The sequence below is a fragment of the Emydura macquarii genome, unplaced genomic scaffold, assembly GCF_026122565.2.
Source record: "Emydura macquarii macquarii isolate MOO-44397 ecotype Brisbane River unplaced genomic scaffold, CSIRO-AGI_Emac_v2 contig_2205, whole genome shotgun sequence".
NCBI classification, from domain to species: Eukaryota; Metazoa; Chordata; order Testudines; family Chelidae; genus Emydura; species Emydura macquarii.
In genome coordinates, this window is record NW_027132342.1 from 22,487,865 (window position 1) to 22,505,667 (window position 17,803).

The following is a 17,803-nucleotide window of genomic DNA, read 5'->3' on the forward strand; positions in this document are numbered from 1 at the left end:
TTAATTTCGGTCCAAACAAAATATTTCAACATTACCAAAAGAAAACTTTTTTGAACTTCTGTGAAAAAATTTGAAGTTAACTTTTCATCCACATTTGGGATGAAAACAACTGTTTAAATGTTGGAATTTCCTGCAGATGGGAAACCCTCTCTACAATAATATTTAGTGCTTATATGACATTTTTTATGTTCAAAGAGCTTGAAAACATTAACTCATTGATTCTTACATTACCTTTGTGGGGGGTAAGTAAATGCTACCACCACTTGGAGCTGGAGAAACCAAAGCAGTGAGGTTAAGAAACTTATTCAAAGACAAACTGAGGGTCTTGTCTTTGCAAAATAAGAAAGTCACTCCAGGTGCATTGCACATTTGTGTGTGCACCAGGTCTTTGCAACACTGCAACACTGTTTTTGATGGAACAATGTGTGTGCATCCACATAGAGCAGATCTTGACACCACTGTTGTACTGGTGTTTTCTAGGATTTATGAAGCTGTAACCCATGATGTCAAACACTGTGGTTGGGAGCAGGGGACAGTGGGGAATTTTCATATATGATGCACTCAGCAAAGGGATGGAGTTAGGACTTGTTGAACCAGTGCAATGGAGAGAAACCACTGGAGTCTCTACTAGTTCAGTTTGGCTTGAGGTAAAAACTATCCGAGCTGTTGTAACCAACCAATACAACCAGCTCCTACATAAGGTGTGGGACAATTATAGTATGTATTGTATGAGTAATGCAAGCATAGGGTGTTTCTTGCAATGTTTTTTCATCCCTGTGCACAAAGCCTGTATAAATCCAAGGCATCACATAAGCTGTCAAAATAGGGCTTAGCTGGGACTTACATGGTTCATAGGCCTATGCAGGCTTTCTGCAGAAAGGTGAATTTTATGCTTCAGGTAAAGTGAGCAAGAAAGTCAATGTTAGAACCAGGATTAAAACCCAAGAATTGACCAAGTCTTCTCCACAATCGGTCAGTGGAGACTGAAGGATAAGTAAATATTATGCTTATGGGCATTTTCTTTTAGTTCTTTTCTTAAAAAATAATTTTATATGCAAATTGCAAGTGTCCTTCCAGCTCCCGGCTAGTAGCCAATGCAGCCATCCTTACCCCAAAGATTGGACACCTCCCCACCCATAGGCACAGGATAAGTGGTGTCCTGTCTTTTTATACTCCTTATACATGTACAAAATACATTTTTCATTTCATTTTTTAAACTTTGAAAACAAGTTCAAAGAGAGACTCTATCATGATGCTTCCATCTGGTGATTTTTTTTAAAAAAGAAAGGGATATTTTGGTGAGATTTTTACCTGCAATATTTTAATGGTGAGCCAGAGAATTCACTTCCATTAGATGTTGGTTCCGAACGGTTCTCAAAGTCAGATACCAGAAATACGGCTAGACTGGCATTAACATAGCCAACCATACACCTAGAGAACAAGAAACCCTGAGGTCAGAAGACTCAGCCATTTCTAATACAAATCCCACCTATGAGGACATTTTTTTCCCTGGTTTCCAAAATCCATACCTAAACAGTGACACCTATTAATATTTGGAAAGGATGCTGTGGTAATTTCTCTCTCCCTCAACCCAAATCTGCTCTGTTTCATACATTACTTTTCAAAAATTTGTTAAAATGCCAAATTCACACCAAAATACCCTTTTTGTATGCTTAAAATTAGAGATTAGCTGACCCAGAAGACAAAAGGCAGAGGTAAGTCTCAGAGAGCCTTTTCCCTCCCCAATCTGTGTTTATGATGCACCAATTTAGATTAATCCTGTATTTAAATTAGATTTCTTTAAATGTACTTAGATTTGTCTCCTCCCTCTACCAATGTAACTTCCCCCTCCGCCCCTTGCACTCATACATCACATCTGAATCTGGAATACTGTGTTCAGTTCTGGTCACCCTATCTAAAAAGTTATGTATGTAACAGAAATAGAAAAGTGTTCAGAGATGGGCAACACAAATTATTAGAGGCCTTGAAAGGCTTCTGCATGAGAGGAGATTAAAAAGATAGGGACTGTTTAGCTAGACAAGTAATGAGAGGTGACACAATAGAGATACACAAAATATGAATGGCATTGGGGAGATACATTTTGTGCTCCTATTTGCACTCTTTCATAAAACAAGAACAAGGGGACTTTCAATTACATTGAAAGGCAATACATTTAAAACTGATAAAGGAAATACTATTTTACACAAATCACAATTAAACTGTGGAACTCATTGCCACAAGATATCATTGAGGCCAAGAACTATGTAGGATTCAGAGAAGGATTAGACATTTGTTTGATACTGAGAACACTCATAGTTATATTAGATATAATAATTATTTTTAATAAAGAATATAAAACCCATGTTTCTTGGCATAAGATAACCTCTCGCTGACGGATGTTAGAAAAAATCATCTTCTTGTGGGCAGGTTATTCCATAATTGGCCATTATGGGGTTTTATGCACCTTCCTCTAAAGCTGGACCTGGCAGATACAAGATATCAAGCTAAATGGACCACTAATCTGACCCAGAGTGGCAATTCCGATGTTCCTTTATGGCTCAGAGATGCTAGCTCCTAACTGTTGATCAATGGTAATGAGATCTGGCAAAGGAGCTCTGGGAGATGTCACCTGGCTGGTTCAAATTCACTGCAGAGCAGAGATGGCATAACACTTTTAGCCAGCTTTTTCCTTAAGGATATTAGCAGTGAATTTGAACCAGCCAGATGACAGGCCCTGTGTGTAAAAGTCCAGCCAACTATTCAGCACGGTGCCCAGCAGTGGTGCTCAAAAGGCTTTAATTCTGCCATCGGCTGAGAAAGACAATCACAGCTGCCAACAGAATTATCAGCCACTTCAGCATAACTGCCACCCCACACCCCCAAATTCAGCCTGAGGACAAAGGAGAGTTATAATGGTACCATTCCTTTAACACAGACTGAGGTCTTTTCCATCTTTAACTTCAGTCATATCCAATCATACTGGATCAACATATCAGTTGGATGTTTCTTCAGAAGTGATCAGCAATAAAATAGTTAACAATACTGAGATTTTTATACTCTTCTATTCTAACAAAATGGTTTATGTTCTGAAATGTTTTTCAGGCACCAATCTGGAAAATTATGCAGGCAGTATTGATGTGTCAGCCAGCGCTGACCTGTGTGGATTAATTTGTTTAAACCAACAGACAAAGGCCATTCTCAAATCTAAGTGACTTAATTCAGTGAACCAAACCCAGTCCAGGTTGACGGTGAGCACCCTAATAGTGACCATCCAATAGCTAGTTGCAGCCTGTCTGACGTGAGTCTGTTGGCCTCCTAGTCAGGCTACCCAGGCTTGAGAATCTTTTAAAACTGGTTTTAAATCACTGTTTTTCGTTCTACCTACATTGGCAAGCTGCAACCAGCACCCCTGTGTAAACAGAACTGTTTTACATGACTGCTTCCTGAAAATTATTTTAGGATGTGGCCAATTTCATAGTGCAGGCTGTGCCTTATATCACCATTATTAGGGGTTAGAGTTATCAAAGTAGTCAGTTCACATCTCTCCAAGTAATTGTTTCAGATTGTTTGTCAACAGACTAAGGTGGAGTTGCATTGGTTCTCATTTGGAAGGTTTTTTCACAACCAATAAAAAAAAACAACAACATTTTAAAAAAATAGAAGCTTAGATTCTGTGAGAAATTGTGGGTCCACTAGATTAGTACCTGAATGGTGTTTCAGATGGCTATGTTTAAAGACCTACATTTAAAGCAACTATAGAGCTGAAATTAATCACAATATTTTCTTTAGCATCCTGTATGATTTTTATGACCCCTCTCCTCCTGAAACTATTAAAATATCCTATGCTAGATGTTCTAGACCCTTGAACTTAAGGAATTGGCTATTCCTGTAGAATTTAAGAATACATTTCCACTATCTTCATGGCAATGGACTAACCACATTTGCTATGTTGATATAGAAAGGCTTTAGCCAAGTTGGTCTTTTCTGAGGAATTAGATTTGGTCACTTATATGAATGATTTATTTAGCGTATCACTGGAAAACTCTGAAAGGCTTTAAAATAATTTAAGATCTGTTTCCTTAAGCCAGGCCAATGCCTCTAAACAGAACTAGTTTGAAAGCAAGTGCACTATTTTGTCTTCCTTATTAAATATAATTTCAAAATGCATTTTCTGTGATGGTGCTATGAAAGAAATTTATGATGCAGAGAAAGAGCTGACACCACTTAAATGCCCTATGCGTAAATACAATGGCAACAGCAGGAGGCATGTGCCCACCAATGATTGGCATCAGATCTAACACTTTACTAATTGAAAAAATTTCTACAACTCTTTATGGAAACAGACAGAACATTTTTCCCAGCATCTACTGAAATGCCAAATCCTTGACAGGATAATGAGTTAGCAGCATTGCCGATCATGAACTATCTCCATTGGTGTGATTAAACTGCACTGACATCCAAAATATGGCTAAAGGCAACAACAAAAAGAACCCCCTTCTCTGTATCAGAGAGGGAAAATAAATCTATGAAGTTAAATATTTCTGTCTGATAGCAGAATGAAAGCTAATTTTTGCTTGCTTAGTTAATTGTTTTTAGTGTAATACAGCACTTATTGCCAGAGTGGCTAGGAGCTTATTTGAAAATGTTGAACATTTTGGGTTCAGTTGGGTTTGGTGAAACCAATTATTTCATTCAGGGTTTCTCCCCTCCCTCCTAGAGCAGCACACTAGAGTTCAGAAGATGTCATTTAATTTAAATTATGACCAGTTGCATGGGAGTAGTGCACACAATATTATAATTTAGTGTTTGTCAACCCTGGAATGAAAATGCACAGAAACAGCATGGACTCAGTTCAGGACCGCCTCTCAAAAGCCCTAATATAAGAGCTCTGTCTTTTTAAAAGGAATACAAAAGTTATTTTGCTCAGTAATTACAGCTTGCCTGATAAAGCTGGAGTTGCCACTTCCCATTAGACTCTGCACTTTTCTTGGATTAATACTTGTAAAATCCTACATCAGCAGAAAGAGGTTTAGTGAATAAGCTAAATATGATGGGCAAGCTACTCAGCTGTTGAAAATCAGGATAGCTCCTTTGTATTGTACACCACTGTACACCAGCGGGAGATCTGGGCCAACATATTGATTATTATAATAGTATGCTTTTGTAGCCAATGAAACATCTATAACTGATTCCAGAACGTTTTCTTAAGTTAAGATCATAAATCCCAGCTACTCACAGACTGTATTATTGATACACAAAGTATTAATTACTATGGCAATGCAATATGGAATACATTCTGGTTAGTGGAATCTGTAAATAGGGAGACAGTAATGCTATTTATGTCTCAAAGAAATAGAGATTTTCATGCACCGTAACATTTTCCTAAAGAAAACCTACTTTTGTCCAGCTTCTCCTTGGCCTGCACAAGGTCCATATTTGTAAGCATAAACGAGTCGAGGGATGAAATCTGAAGTCACAGCTACAACAAATGCATTTGTGATAACAGAGAGAATTCCAATGCCTTCCAGAATTCCATACCAGATTCCTACCCAATAAAGAAAATGTTGCGTTAGTTTCAGGGAAGACAATGATCAAAGTAGTTTAAATATTGTATGCAATGTGCCTGGGAATTCTAGACCTTTCCTATTTCAGTCATTTAGCACATTCCTTTCTGAGCTATGCAAGCATCAATGCGTGTATTTCAATGTAAGGAGACAGGTGAAGCTAGCATTACAGTAATGTCACAGCTGGTTTATTTCCTGAGGAAACAATGGTACTTGCAATGATATGTAGAATGCCAATATGAACCCACCATTACATGGCACTAGAATGAGTTCTTGCCAGTTGGTGAACAGGCAAAATGCTATCCCAACAAATGAGCATGAATATAGCCAGCCAAGATACCATGTATGTTCATCATGCGTGGATGGTGAGAGCATGAATCTTAGCTAAGAACATTGAGATAGCTGGTCTTCCTGAGTTTCCATGCCTATGATGGAAGAGAGGTGTTATTGCTTATCCAGCTCTAAAATACTTTTTAAAAATAGCAAATAAGCATCAAAGCACGCCTACACTCTGAGTGCCTTTTATCTTTTTCTATAATTGTTTGTAGTTCCCTAAAGATGGCTGTGCACAGAGTGAAAGTCATTACGAGAACTTTCATAGAACTTAATAAGACAAAACTGAAGGTTTCATCATGTTTTCTTTAACATTTGAGCCATTATACTGCAAAAAAAAAGTGTCTTTTCTTCAGGCAGGAGTCTTTGTTGAGCTAATTAACAAGTTAGGTGTATGAAAATTGGACAAAGCTGTGAAGCTGGTACAAGAAAGTCAGTGGTGGAAGGACTTCATTTGGCTCCATCATTGCTGTTGAGCTGATGGACAGGAATCAAAAAAGAGAAGTGTATGATGTAAGGAACTCACCTGTGCTTAACACTTATGATTGTTTGGCATTTTCTACTTCATTTTTTAGCTCAGTGCTACAGTTATAATTCTTTGATAAAAATCAATACAAGTATTTTAAAAAATTAAAGTAGTTTTAAAGCACTTAATGTATTTAGAAAACATGATTTATTCTAGTCTATATAGGTTCATATACCACCCTTAGCATGCTAGCATCTGAGTGCCTTCTAATGATGTGTCTAACATTAGCACTGGGCAGAAAGTGAGGGCTTTTACCCTGTGGAAAAGTTTGACTTTTTAGTATAAAATTGAAAACTGAAAATCTCAGCTGCAAATATTTGGCGTAAAACCGAACATTTCAATTCAGATATGCTGATGCGGTGCCTCATCGAAGTTGTAGTGTGTGTTCTTATGCACCTATCCTCTAAGGGCCAGACTCTTTGGTTGGACTACATCTCCCATGATGTACCACAGTGTATCATGGGAGACTCTAGCTATGGTGCATCATGAATGTAGTTTGGCTAGGGAACAGGGCATAAGGAAGCAAATGAGGGCATGAAGGATCCAAACTACAACTCCAGAGAGGCACTGTGGTGCATTTCTTAAGCATAATTTTTTGGTGTTTTGTTTGAAATTTTGTGGTTTCAGAAAAAAAATTAAAATTGAAGTTTCTGAGTGTTCATTTTCTCCATGAAAAATTGAAATTTTCTGAAGAAAGATATTTTTAATGAAAAATTTAACTTAGTCAAAACCCCATTTTTTTGGGTCACAAAACAGTTTTGATGGAAAAATTTCATCCAGTCTTAATCAGAATCTGCCAAATGTGGTTTGCTCTCTCATCCTCTCCCCCGAGGAAGAATTATGTCTGCAGCGTAATGTTCTAGTTTGCTAGGGTGTGGTGTTTTCTTTTGATTTTATTGATTTTTGGTTTTATATGTATAGATATGTACACACTGCTATGTGTTTAAATTAGAGAAGGCAGGTTGAAGACGACTGCCTTGCATTTGAAATGGAAGGGGTGATGAGATTTGTGATGGTTCATAGTTCCTGTGGGAATTAATTCCAGTTTCAGATCTGTGCCAGAGAAACCTCTATCTCCCACACAGACAAGCTTTGCCCATGTGGTGAAAAGTGCCATTGTGCCTGAGTAGTGGAGTTGTTGACCACGATCCTCATCCTGGAGCTTTAGGTGATCTTTTAGATATGCTGGGCCCAGACCACTAACCACCTTGAAGATAAGAGCATAATCTATGGGAAGCTATGGGAAGCTAGTGTAGACAACAGAAGATAAGCCAACAGGCCAAAATAATGGATATGTCCTTCATGATCTCTTTCAACAGAGAAAAATTTCAGGGACAGTACAGTTTGAGCACTGAAGAAAAAGACCATAGCATTAAATGTGATGCTTCGTTTTCTCTTTTGTGCTTAACTTTCAGAAATAAAGAGCAAGTCTCCTGCTGTTCTCTGTCCAGTGTGTGGCTTTGTTTAATCATGTAGAGATCCAGGGTAACGGCACAGAGAATCATCTAAATTAAGGCTTGTTCCCCTTCTGACTCTTCATGATTGGCCTTTAGCAAACATACCAACACTGATTTTTGTGATCCTACAAAAGATGAATATATAGGCAAAGTTCGGAAATCTATTCCCCTGGTTTTTGCTTAGGGATGATGGAAAAGTATTTATGATTAATAAAAACCATGAACCAAACCATTACTAGAGGAACACAGTACAAAATTCCCCAAAAGATAATGAGACAATCCAAGTGTTCTTGGATAGTAAAATACCCTGAAACCTGTAGTAGACCATTCTTCTTAGGCGACCTGACCTAAGGAAGCATCCGAAAAAATCTTTAAATGCTATGAGTACAATTTTGCTTATCCTTTATTAGAGAATCACCCTCACTAAAGCAACTGGTGACTGACAGTCTTTTAAATGGTCATTTAAGACAGGTTTTACAATCTTTCACACCAAAGATTGAGACCTCAAAAGGCCAGAATCCCATTGCCTTACTCATGCTGAGTTACATCTTACTCTACTAGCTATCTCACTGAAGCAAACTGCTCATAGAGGCCCTGATTCAGCAAAGCACTTGAGCACATGTTTAAATACTTTGCTGAACTGGGACTGGAGCAAGGTACTATTCAGTGTAAGGGGGTCAGAATCTGGTCCTAAATGGATGATTCAATTTCCTAAATTATTCTTCTTCAACTTACATTTTAAAATGATAAACATGATTGAATTATAAGAATGTGAAACACTTATTTTTTATCATTTTATTATTACCAGCCAGTCAGATACTAACCACTCTCAGAAGAGTTAGCCAGTAGGTGGAGTCCCCTATCCTTTAGTCAGTCCTGGAAAGTCTGCAACATTCTCAGCACTTCAAAGACTTTTGTGGACAGGAAACTATTTTTCTCAGTGACTCAAATGGAAACCTACTTTTGGCTGGAGGAGTAGAAAGTGTGCAAAGCATCTCAGAGATGGAAATTACTTCAATTTGCATCATTTTAAAAATTTTGCTAACACATTATATTAAAAGTGAGCAGCTGTATGTGCTACTAAAGAGGTGCATTCACCAAAGGAAAATCCAGCAGAGATCCCTGAACACTTAGTTTAAAAAATCTGGATTGATAAATCATCTTTCAAATAATTAAAAACCTATTTTCCAAATTGGATTAGTAGGTAACAAAAAATAAACTGGCATTGAATGTTTACAGCTTTTTTAGGAGCAAAAATTATGCATTATTTTATATAATGAGGAAGAGGATGGGAATCGAAGCTAACGCCATTAATGAATTATAAAACTTTAAATTAAAGTAATTGGTTTCATCGAATGATCAATGCTTTGTCTTTAAAAAGAGACGCAGAAAAACAGCTCACCTATATCTTTGGCTCTTGAAGCTAATGGCCGTCTCCACTGTGTGACAAATTTGTATGCATCAAGCCGGATTTCAATAATATTGTTAAGTAAGGCCAGAAGTGGTGCTAGTGGAAAAGCTGCCACAAAGATGGTTGTGAATCCAAACTGAAGAACTGGGGAAAAAAATAAAAGGTTAGTGTTTTCAATATTTACTTTCAAGATCTTATCCAAAATGCTAGGCTACCAACATGTCATATAGCTAGTAAACTGGCTCATTATGAAGTACCATCACTTATCACTATGTACTAGCAGCACCAGTACTACAATAATTTTTCCAAAAGATTGGCACCAGGGTTGGAGAACAAATGATTGACTTTCCTGATGGCTTAGAGAACCAAATCGGCGTCCTTTGCTTTGGAGAGCTGTATGTTTTTAGAGCTGTTTTGTGATCTGTTTAACTGATTTTTTTTTATTTTTATTTTTTAAATTTCAACATTAGCTGGGGTTGCTCAGCACCTCCAAAAGTTAGGCCACTTCTGTTTAGATGTCTGCGTTTTGAAAACATTAATGCAACAGAGTGCAGGGAGTTAACAGGTGAGTCTGATCACAGTGACACTCACTAGTTCCCTCAGAGGAAGCTGATTGGGGTAATTAAAGGTAATGCGCTAGGCAGACCAGTGGTCTGAGGGAGAAAATGAGCCAAATAGCCCATTAGCTCAAGACCGATAAAGAGGCACAGGAAGGAGCCCCAGAGGAAGGAGAGGAACAGGGCCAGAGCCAGCTGAGTTTGGTCTAACAAATGGCTCAGAGAAGGGAGACTTCTGCTGCTCTCAGGTCCTGAGGGCCTAAAGCACGGAGGATATTGTAACTAGTATTGTTGCACAGGACTGTAAAGTTGTTGCCAGAGGGAACTCAGATAAATGGCATGGTGGATACACAACCAGTAAGAGTCTGAGCCATTTTTTATGGTGTGAAAAGGCAGGCGTGGAGCATGCCCAGCTACGGTTGACATAATTGTTTAGGGCCTGTTTCTCAGAGTAGCTGATTTTCACAGTTCCCCTGAACTTCAATGGGATTGCACCACAGAGGATGCTAACCCAGATCAGCCACCATAGCTGCATGTAGCCACCAGAGGGTTTTCCTGCAAACATGCCAATGACAGTTTCCTGGGCAGAGATGGGGGAGAGTACAAACCAGTGGGACTCCAGGGGCAGGCTTCAGCTCCCCATGCCTGATTTGGCTGGAGGCTCTGGGGGCAGAATGCAACCCCCCTTCCCAGTTCAGCTGGAGGCTCTGGCAAACGGTTTCACCCTCCGCTGCCCCCAGCTGCAGCCACGGGGCTCTGGGGCTGGGATTAGCTCCCTTCCCCCATCAGTCTTGGGGCTGTGGTGGCAGGCTCTATGCTTCAATCCCCCTCTCCCAGCTTCAGCTGTGGGGCTCTGAGCTTCAGCCCCTACCCCCACACTAACCAGGGACTCCAGCTCTGGCTGTCAGCTGGCGGGGCTTCAGCAGGGCTCACCAGGTGCTGTGGTGAGGAGGCAAGGAGCGGGGTGAGCCTGGGACATGATGCTGCGGAATAGAGCTCAGGCAATGGGGGGGAAGCAGCGGGGCCTGGGGGTGTGATGGGGAGCCTGGGGGGCCGATGGGAGGCAACAGGGGCCAGAGGCACCAAAATACAACTGCACATTATTTTTATTATTGAGTCTGCAAAAAAAACCCCAACAACCCTACATAAATGAATGACAATGATTTGGACATATATAGGTGCATATTTATTTGTTTTTCCTACAGTTAATTCAGTATTTAGGAAAATTCGTCACAAGAATTGGTGGCCGCATTCTGAGGCCACCAAAATATTTGTTGTGAGAACTCCTGCCCTAACCCATTCACTCAGGCCCACCAACAGCAATTCTGGGCCCTGGGCAGAACAGTCCCGTCCTGCCTCTTCTGCCTGCAGCCCTGCCTCAGTCCACCCCTGCTCTGCCCCAGGCCCCACCCTCCCCTGCTCAGCCTGCAGGACTGCACCCCTTGCCCCCACTCAGTCCCCCTCTCTTCCACATGCCCCCTTCCCCCAGGCAGCGAGTGACAGCCAGAGGGGTCTGATCGGGGGCGGGGAGGGAGGGTAGGGGGAAGAATGCAATGAGCAGTGGCGGGGTGGGGGGGTGTCAAGTGCAGAAGGAAAGGAGGGACACAAGCAGTGAGCAATGGTGGGGAGGCTGCATGGGGGAAGGAGCAACGCGGTGAGCAGCGAGGCCGGGCAGTGCCTGGGTTGCAGCAGGGGTGGAGTGTGGGCATGGCCGCAGGCAGAAGAGGCTCCGGGCCCTTTTAAATTGCCAGGCCCTAGGCAATTGCCCTCTTTGCCTCCACCCCTGTCGGCAGGCTGTATTCACTACATGTACACTCCTGTTTAGTAAGGCAAAAGTCCTTTGTCTTTCATTCTTTTTTCATTTTTTTCCTCCTGGGGAAAGCAGTGTTTTTTAGAAGCAAGCTATTTTGTAAATGTCAGTAAATATTAATACATTTTAAATATAACCTGTCATACTGAAAAGTAAGTGCTTTGACATTAAGACCTTATCAGAGTTCAGTGGAATTTGCTTCATAAGGAATAACAATGACACAAGGATCTATAAAGTTGATGAAGTAAGAATTTTGAGGCTGTTATTTAGAGACTATCCCTCCCCCCATGAAGGCAGCTAATCAGATAAAACATTTCACAAATGGAAGTTTAGTACATCATATGTGGCATTATTAGAGATATTGCCTTGGTTTTTGTTCTTAACAATCCACTCCCATTCGTCATCTGATTTGTGATAATGGAAATCGTTCTGCAGTCTCTTTAGTTTCATACAGCAGTACTCTGGAGTTTTTAATTGAACAATTCAGCCCTCCGGGTTTAAAAAAAAAAAGTAATGACATTAAAATTTAGCATAAAAGAGTAAAACCAGAATAATTTCATACTCATTTCTAGGTATTCATCAAAGAGTCCATAAGCATTCATAGGTTGAAGATTGTAGTCCTTTTCCCACTGTGGAAAGCTTGCTTTTCTCTGTGTGCCATATTCTTGTCGTAATTTTCTCCTGGTCCACCAGTTCTGAATTAAACTGCATATTCAAATAAATTGTAAATACCCATTTATTGATTATTCAGGATTTTAAATTAGAAACCTTAACACTGATGAGGTGATTACACAGAAGTCAACTGTGCATGTGCAAACTGAAGGTGCAAGAATCTTAGTATGAGGTTAGCTGTGTTAGAGGACTGACTGACAAATTTACGTTTGTTTACTTATTAAACGTAAGAGAGAGGCTGGGCTGGACTAGACAATATATTTTGTAAACTGAATATATCAGGTGTATAGGAGAACTTGATATTATTAACAGATGTGGTTGGTAGCACAGAATACTATCCTGTATTACCGCTAAGATGGGAAAAAGTTCCTGGACACAGGAACTTCAGATATAGATGTTCTTAACTAGGAAAAGGGATATACATCTGTTTCCATTTTAACTGCCTTCTTCCTCCCCAGGTAGAGTGGCAAATTCCTTAAGTCAATCATTGCTACGAAGGGAGATATATGGTTCTCTTTGCATGGAAATGTGTCCTCTGGAACTGAATGTTCAATAAAATACTGGGCAGAAACAAATGGGCAGGCTAATAATTGTGTACATACTGTTGACATTGGATTAGCAGTTGATGTAAAAAACTGTAATAGTGTAGTGTGGCTTTATTCTCTCCTTAGAAGTAAGTTCCTGTCCCCAAACCAATCAATAATTGACACAATTTTCTAATTATTTGCACATTTATTCTGAAATATGACATTTTCCAGTACCTGGGGCTGGCTATGGGCATGGCAAACAGAACTGACTTACACTTTCAGATCAAGCAGAAATCTTCAACTGAAGATTCAATTTCAGTTTTGAATGTGTCATTCTCTCTGTCATTTCATTAATACTTCCTAAACTATTTTGGCCCTTTCCACCACTTAATGCTGTCTCTCCCTCTCAATCCCACCACACATTGCTCATGTTCGTTTGGAAAGCTCCCTGGGGATCTTAGACATCACGCTCTGATGCTCAGTTGCTGCAGAGCATGATGTTCAGATCAAGCTGAAGCATCACGTGAGCTTCATGCCTTTGCCTTGCATGTGTGTGTCAAAGCATGTAACCATTACAGCATAAACTGTCTCATCCAGGCCCCTAGACTTCTGCAGCATGTCAGTGCCACTCTCTGGGGTCTGGTTCCTATAGCAGGTTTTTTAAAGTGCTCTAGCATTTTACATCAGAAATTTCAAAACCCACTTTAACGTCACACACATCATGGAGTGACATGACAGGCTACTTTCAGGTTCCCATTATACAAATCATATAGAAACAGGAGCCTTTGGAAGAGGCCTGGGCCCCTGACTCACTCAGAGTTCCTCCAGGCGCTCTGGGGGAGCACCTGCTGGAGTAGAAGTTCCCTATCAGGTTGTTCTGACTCCTCTCATTGGTGAGCGCCCTTTGGGGACGTTTCCACCACCAACAGCCCTAGTATAGCATGATGGTCACACTGCCCAGGGCCCACCCAGTTTGTAACTGGCCTCTACACAGAGGCGCAATGAAGGTGTAGACGATCCTCGCTGAACGCTTTGGACACCCAAGTGGTGCCAAACTCAATATAGCATTTAACTGGAAGAGCAGAGAACTCCTAACTAGGCTGTTTGGCAGACAAAGGCGAGATTCATGCCTGCTAGGGATTCATGGGGCCAGAGGGGGAGAGAGGAAACTCCTCTGTCTCTGGAACAGATACCAGCTGTGCAAACTCCTCACACTGCCTCAACTTGATGCTGGAACATTAAAGTGGAGGCACCAACTAGATATGAAACAGGCATTACTTCTGTTAAACCTCTCACCCTTTTAAACTGATCTCTTCCCATCTCCTTCTCTCCTCTCCTCTTCTTTAATCTCCCTCTCTGCTTTTCATTAGGTTGCAAGGTGCTTATTAATGGGTGGCAGAAAGAGTGAACTAGAGTGCCAAAAATTGATGAAAGAAGCCAGGAGTGGAAAGAGAAGAAACAACGTTGCTGTTTCTTCTAATTCCTCCAACTGGTGCTGAATGTGACTGTTTGTTACAGCATCATGGCATGCTGAGGAGAGGAGAGAAGGAAAGTAGAGAGTACTCAACACCTTGCTTGCCAAGTAGGTTGTGTAGGTCAGGCAATTTACTCAAAAGTCTACATGGTTCTGTTCAGCAAGGGCTACTTAAAATAATTGCTCGGATGTGGCTTCTGCAGCCCTGCAGACTGACATCTCCAGTACACTGGACTGGCTCTGCTGTGGGTTCTGCAGCAAGGCAAATTGATGTGAACAGTGGTACTTTGCAAGGGTAAAAGTATTTACAATGCTGACTGCTCTCTTGGTAATTCCACCCCCCCTCCAGTGGCCCTCGACTCCATGTTTCTATGACCAATTGTCTATAGCAATCCATTAAATATTAATCTCATGCATCCTTAAAGGAAATAACAATAGTCCCCTTTAGCTAGAACACAGCCTAGTGTTACTGTATACATTGTCAGTAACCATGGCCACGTCAGTACATTTGTCTACTTGGCAAATTTTTGACTGCCTATATCCCAGCAGTGAACTTTTTCTGGCTTCTACCTCTTCTTTCAGGTATTCTGCGTCACCCAGCAAGGAGAAATCTAATTAGAATTTACTGGTACAGACTAAAGAACATGTATCTAACATTTCAGTGTAAAGAATAGAGCAATGGTACAGAAAGATTTTTTAAAATTGGAAAATACCACAACTTCAGGAAAATAAATAGTATCTAATTTATTATTTGTATTATTTTCATTTCTTAAGACTTTGTACTATGTAAATAACACTATGCATCTGGAAATATCTCAGAAGAATTCTCCACTGTACTTAGGTGTCATACTATAATTACTGTTGTATTCTTCTCCCATTTAAGAAAATCAGAAGGCAATAATGAAAACAATATTTTTCTGCGACCTATATAAACTTAGGCAATGTATTTACTTACGGGTAGCCCAGTTCCATGAAATTATTCCAGGTCTGCTTTAGCACCATTATAATACCCATTTGCATACAGAGATCAATAAGGCATCCGCTAGGGTGGCACTACAGAGTAAAGAAAAAATGAATGGTTTAAAGAAACAAATAATTCTGATTTTTTAAAATCCTTTTGGATTTGCAGAAATGAATGTACAGTAATTTGTATTTTTTACTATTTTAAGATAAATCCAAAGGAGCAGGTAAGTCATATCACTAGTCCTTTAAGTCTAATCTATAGTGTCTTGCACTGATCGGAACCAGATGCTTAGGATGAAGGCAACTCAGTCTCCACAATAATGTAGCTAGCTCACTATGTAATTTTGTATGGGTCTGATGCACAGCCTATTAAAGAAAATTGGAGTTTTTCTCTAGATTTCAGTAGGCTTTGGATCAGGCAGTATATGTTATAAAGAATGGGGAGAACACAAGAACATAAGAATGGCCATATTGAGTCAGACCAATGGTCCATCTAGCCCAGTGTCTGGTCTTCCAACAGTGGAACAGAACTGGTAATCATCAAGTGATCCGTCCCCCTGTGGCCCATTCCCAGCTTCTGGGAGGAAATTCCTGCTGACACCTCAGGCAATTAGTTTATGCCTAAAATGCAGTATTTGTACATTATTATTATTATTATTATTTGACAAAGTATTTGACTCAATGGATCTCTAAGTTATTGTCTCGTTATTAGATATTTAAGACTCTGGACATCAAATGCCTGTTTGTCAGGTTTTCTTCCTGAGTACCAGCTTCAATATGGAGTGATTTGGGTTTGACTTGGGCTGGATGCTCAGCTGTTGTAAATTGGTATAGCTCCATATGCTTTGCTCAATCATTGTAAGAAGTAGAGAGGTCCAAGAACTCACTGCACTGATTAGCCCTTGCTGTCCTCAGAACACATTTTGCACCACTGACTATCCTGACATAAACAGGGGAATCAAAGCTGAATCAATGAACATTGTGCACAGTATAGATGGACCAGACTAATTCTTGTCCAAGACAGAAATATTCCAGTTTCACTTTAGTAGAGAAAAGCTTGACAATAAATCATATAGTGACCTTCTTATGGGAGTGGTTTTCCATTGTACAATGAGCTGAGATTTCCCTGTTTATTTTTCTCCATTGACTTCATTTAAGCTTACCTTAGGTCAACAAGGTTGGCAAATATATTTTTTAAAGTCAACCTCACTCAGCATTATAAAAGGTAAAATTAAAGTAAACAGAGAAAATAGATAATCCCTCTTTTGATTTAACATCATCTTTCTATTTTGACAGGAGTTAGTCACATGAGGAAACTCAGCCTTAGGGTAAGCTGGAGCAACTCTATTGAAGTCAATGGTGTTTCACTTGCTTACATCAGGCTTGAATTTGGCCACTGATGTTGGACCAGGGGATCTCAGTTGGACAATGCCCTTATCCTTGGTTTCAGTTCAGGGCTGGTCAGAAGTTGTTTTTGTTGTATATCGGGATATTAAATTCTTGCCCATGTTCATAGAACCATAGGGTTAGAAGGGACTGCACGGGTCATCTAGTCTAAACCAAAAATAAGGCCTGTCATGGATATAGTTGACAAGAATGGGCCCTCTCTATTGGAAAAAATAATACTGCATCTTTTTGCTAGACACTAGCTTTTGCAGCCCACTTTGAGAAAAGCATTTGCTGAAATATCAGGGAAATATAAGCCAGCTCACTTATTTCAAACAAACAACACACTTTTGCTTTGGCTCCATTTTGGAGTAGGTCTATTTTGATGGAGGAGACTGAAAACATTGATTTTCCATTTGTCCACTCATTGCAGTTTTTGTTCCCTGGACTATACAGCTGCTAAAATAATGAAAAAATGTATTTGTGAATAAAAAACTTGCATTCAATGTGTTGTGATTTGTAGGATCATGCTATTCATTATTCACAAGTAATTGGATGACCTCTAGTCTATTAATGCCAATGGGTGGAGATCTAGACGTGACCATGAATTCATGCTGGCAGCATGCAACCTGTTATTCAAGATTTTCCATTTGTCATTCAATTGTGAAAATGTTTGTCATCCAACTAAAAAACAGAGACAAAACCATGTTACTTGGGTAACCAAATATTAACATTAGATAGTCTGATTTCTCCACAGGCTGCCAATTGTTCATTTACAATATCCATCAGCTACATTTGAATTCAGAATATATTTATAAAAATGGGACTGGTTCTTGAATTAATTTCAAAGCCAACCCCACTCAGACCTCACCATTACATTAGATTACTCTTCTACCAGCTCTACTGGGAAGCTTGCTCAGTTGCTCTGATTTATTTTTAAGTGGATTTTGTTTGCTTTAAATTTGATGCTGCAGGCCAGTAATGCGATAAGAACTAGACCTCATAAATTTTTGACTGGGTAGAAAACTGTATTTTAGAGGTAGAAAATCACCAGATTCATATCCGAATTGATTCATATTGAGGATGAAGAACAGAAAGCGGCTGACATTTTTTTCCACAATTA

The 17,803-nt window shown here is 39.9% G+C and overlaps 1 protein-coding gene across 1 annotated transcript in view; it reads right to left on the reverse strand.

Moving 5' to 3' along the window:
• The window catches only part of ANO4 (anoctamin 4), a 340,774-nt gene that overhangs the window by 15,141 nt on the left and 307,830 nt on the right, over positions 1–17,803 (reverse strand). The window contains exons 24-28 of the mRNA XM_067559089.1: positions 15,287–15,384; positions 12,221–12,363; positions 9,283–9,435; positions 5,398–5,545; positions 1,312–1,431 (exon numbers count right to left, since the gene is read on the reverse strand). Of these exons, the coding sequence (XP_067415190.1) occupies positions 1,312–1,431; positions 5,398–5,545; positions 9,283–9,435; positions 12,221–12,363; positions 15,287–15,384 (662 nt within the window). The remainder of the gene's footprint in view (positions 1–1,311; positions 1,432–5,397; positions 5,546–9,282; positions 9,436–12,220; positions 12,364–15,286; positions 15,385–17,803) is intronic.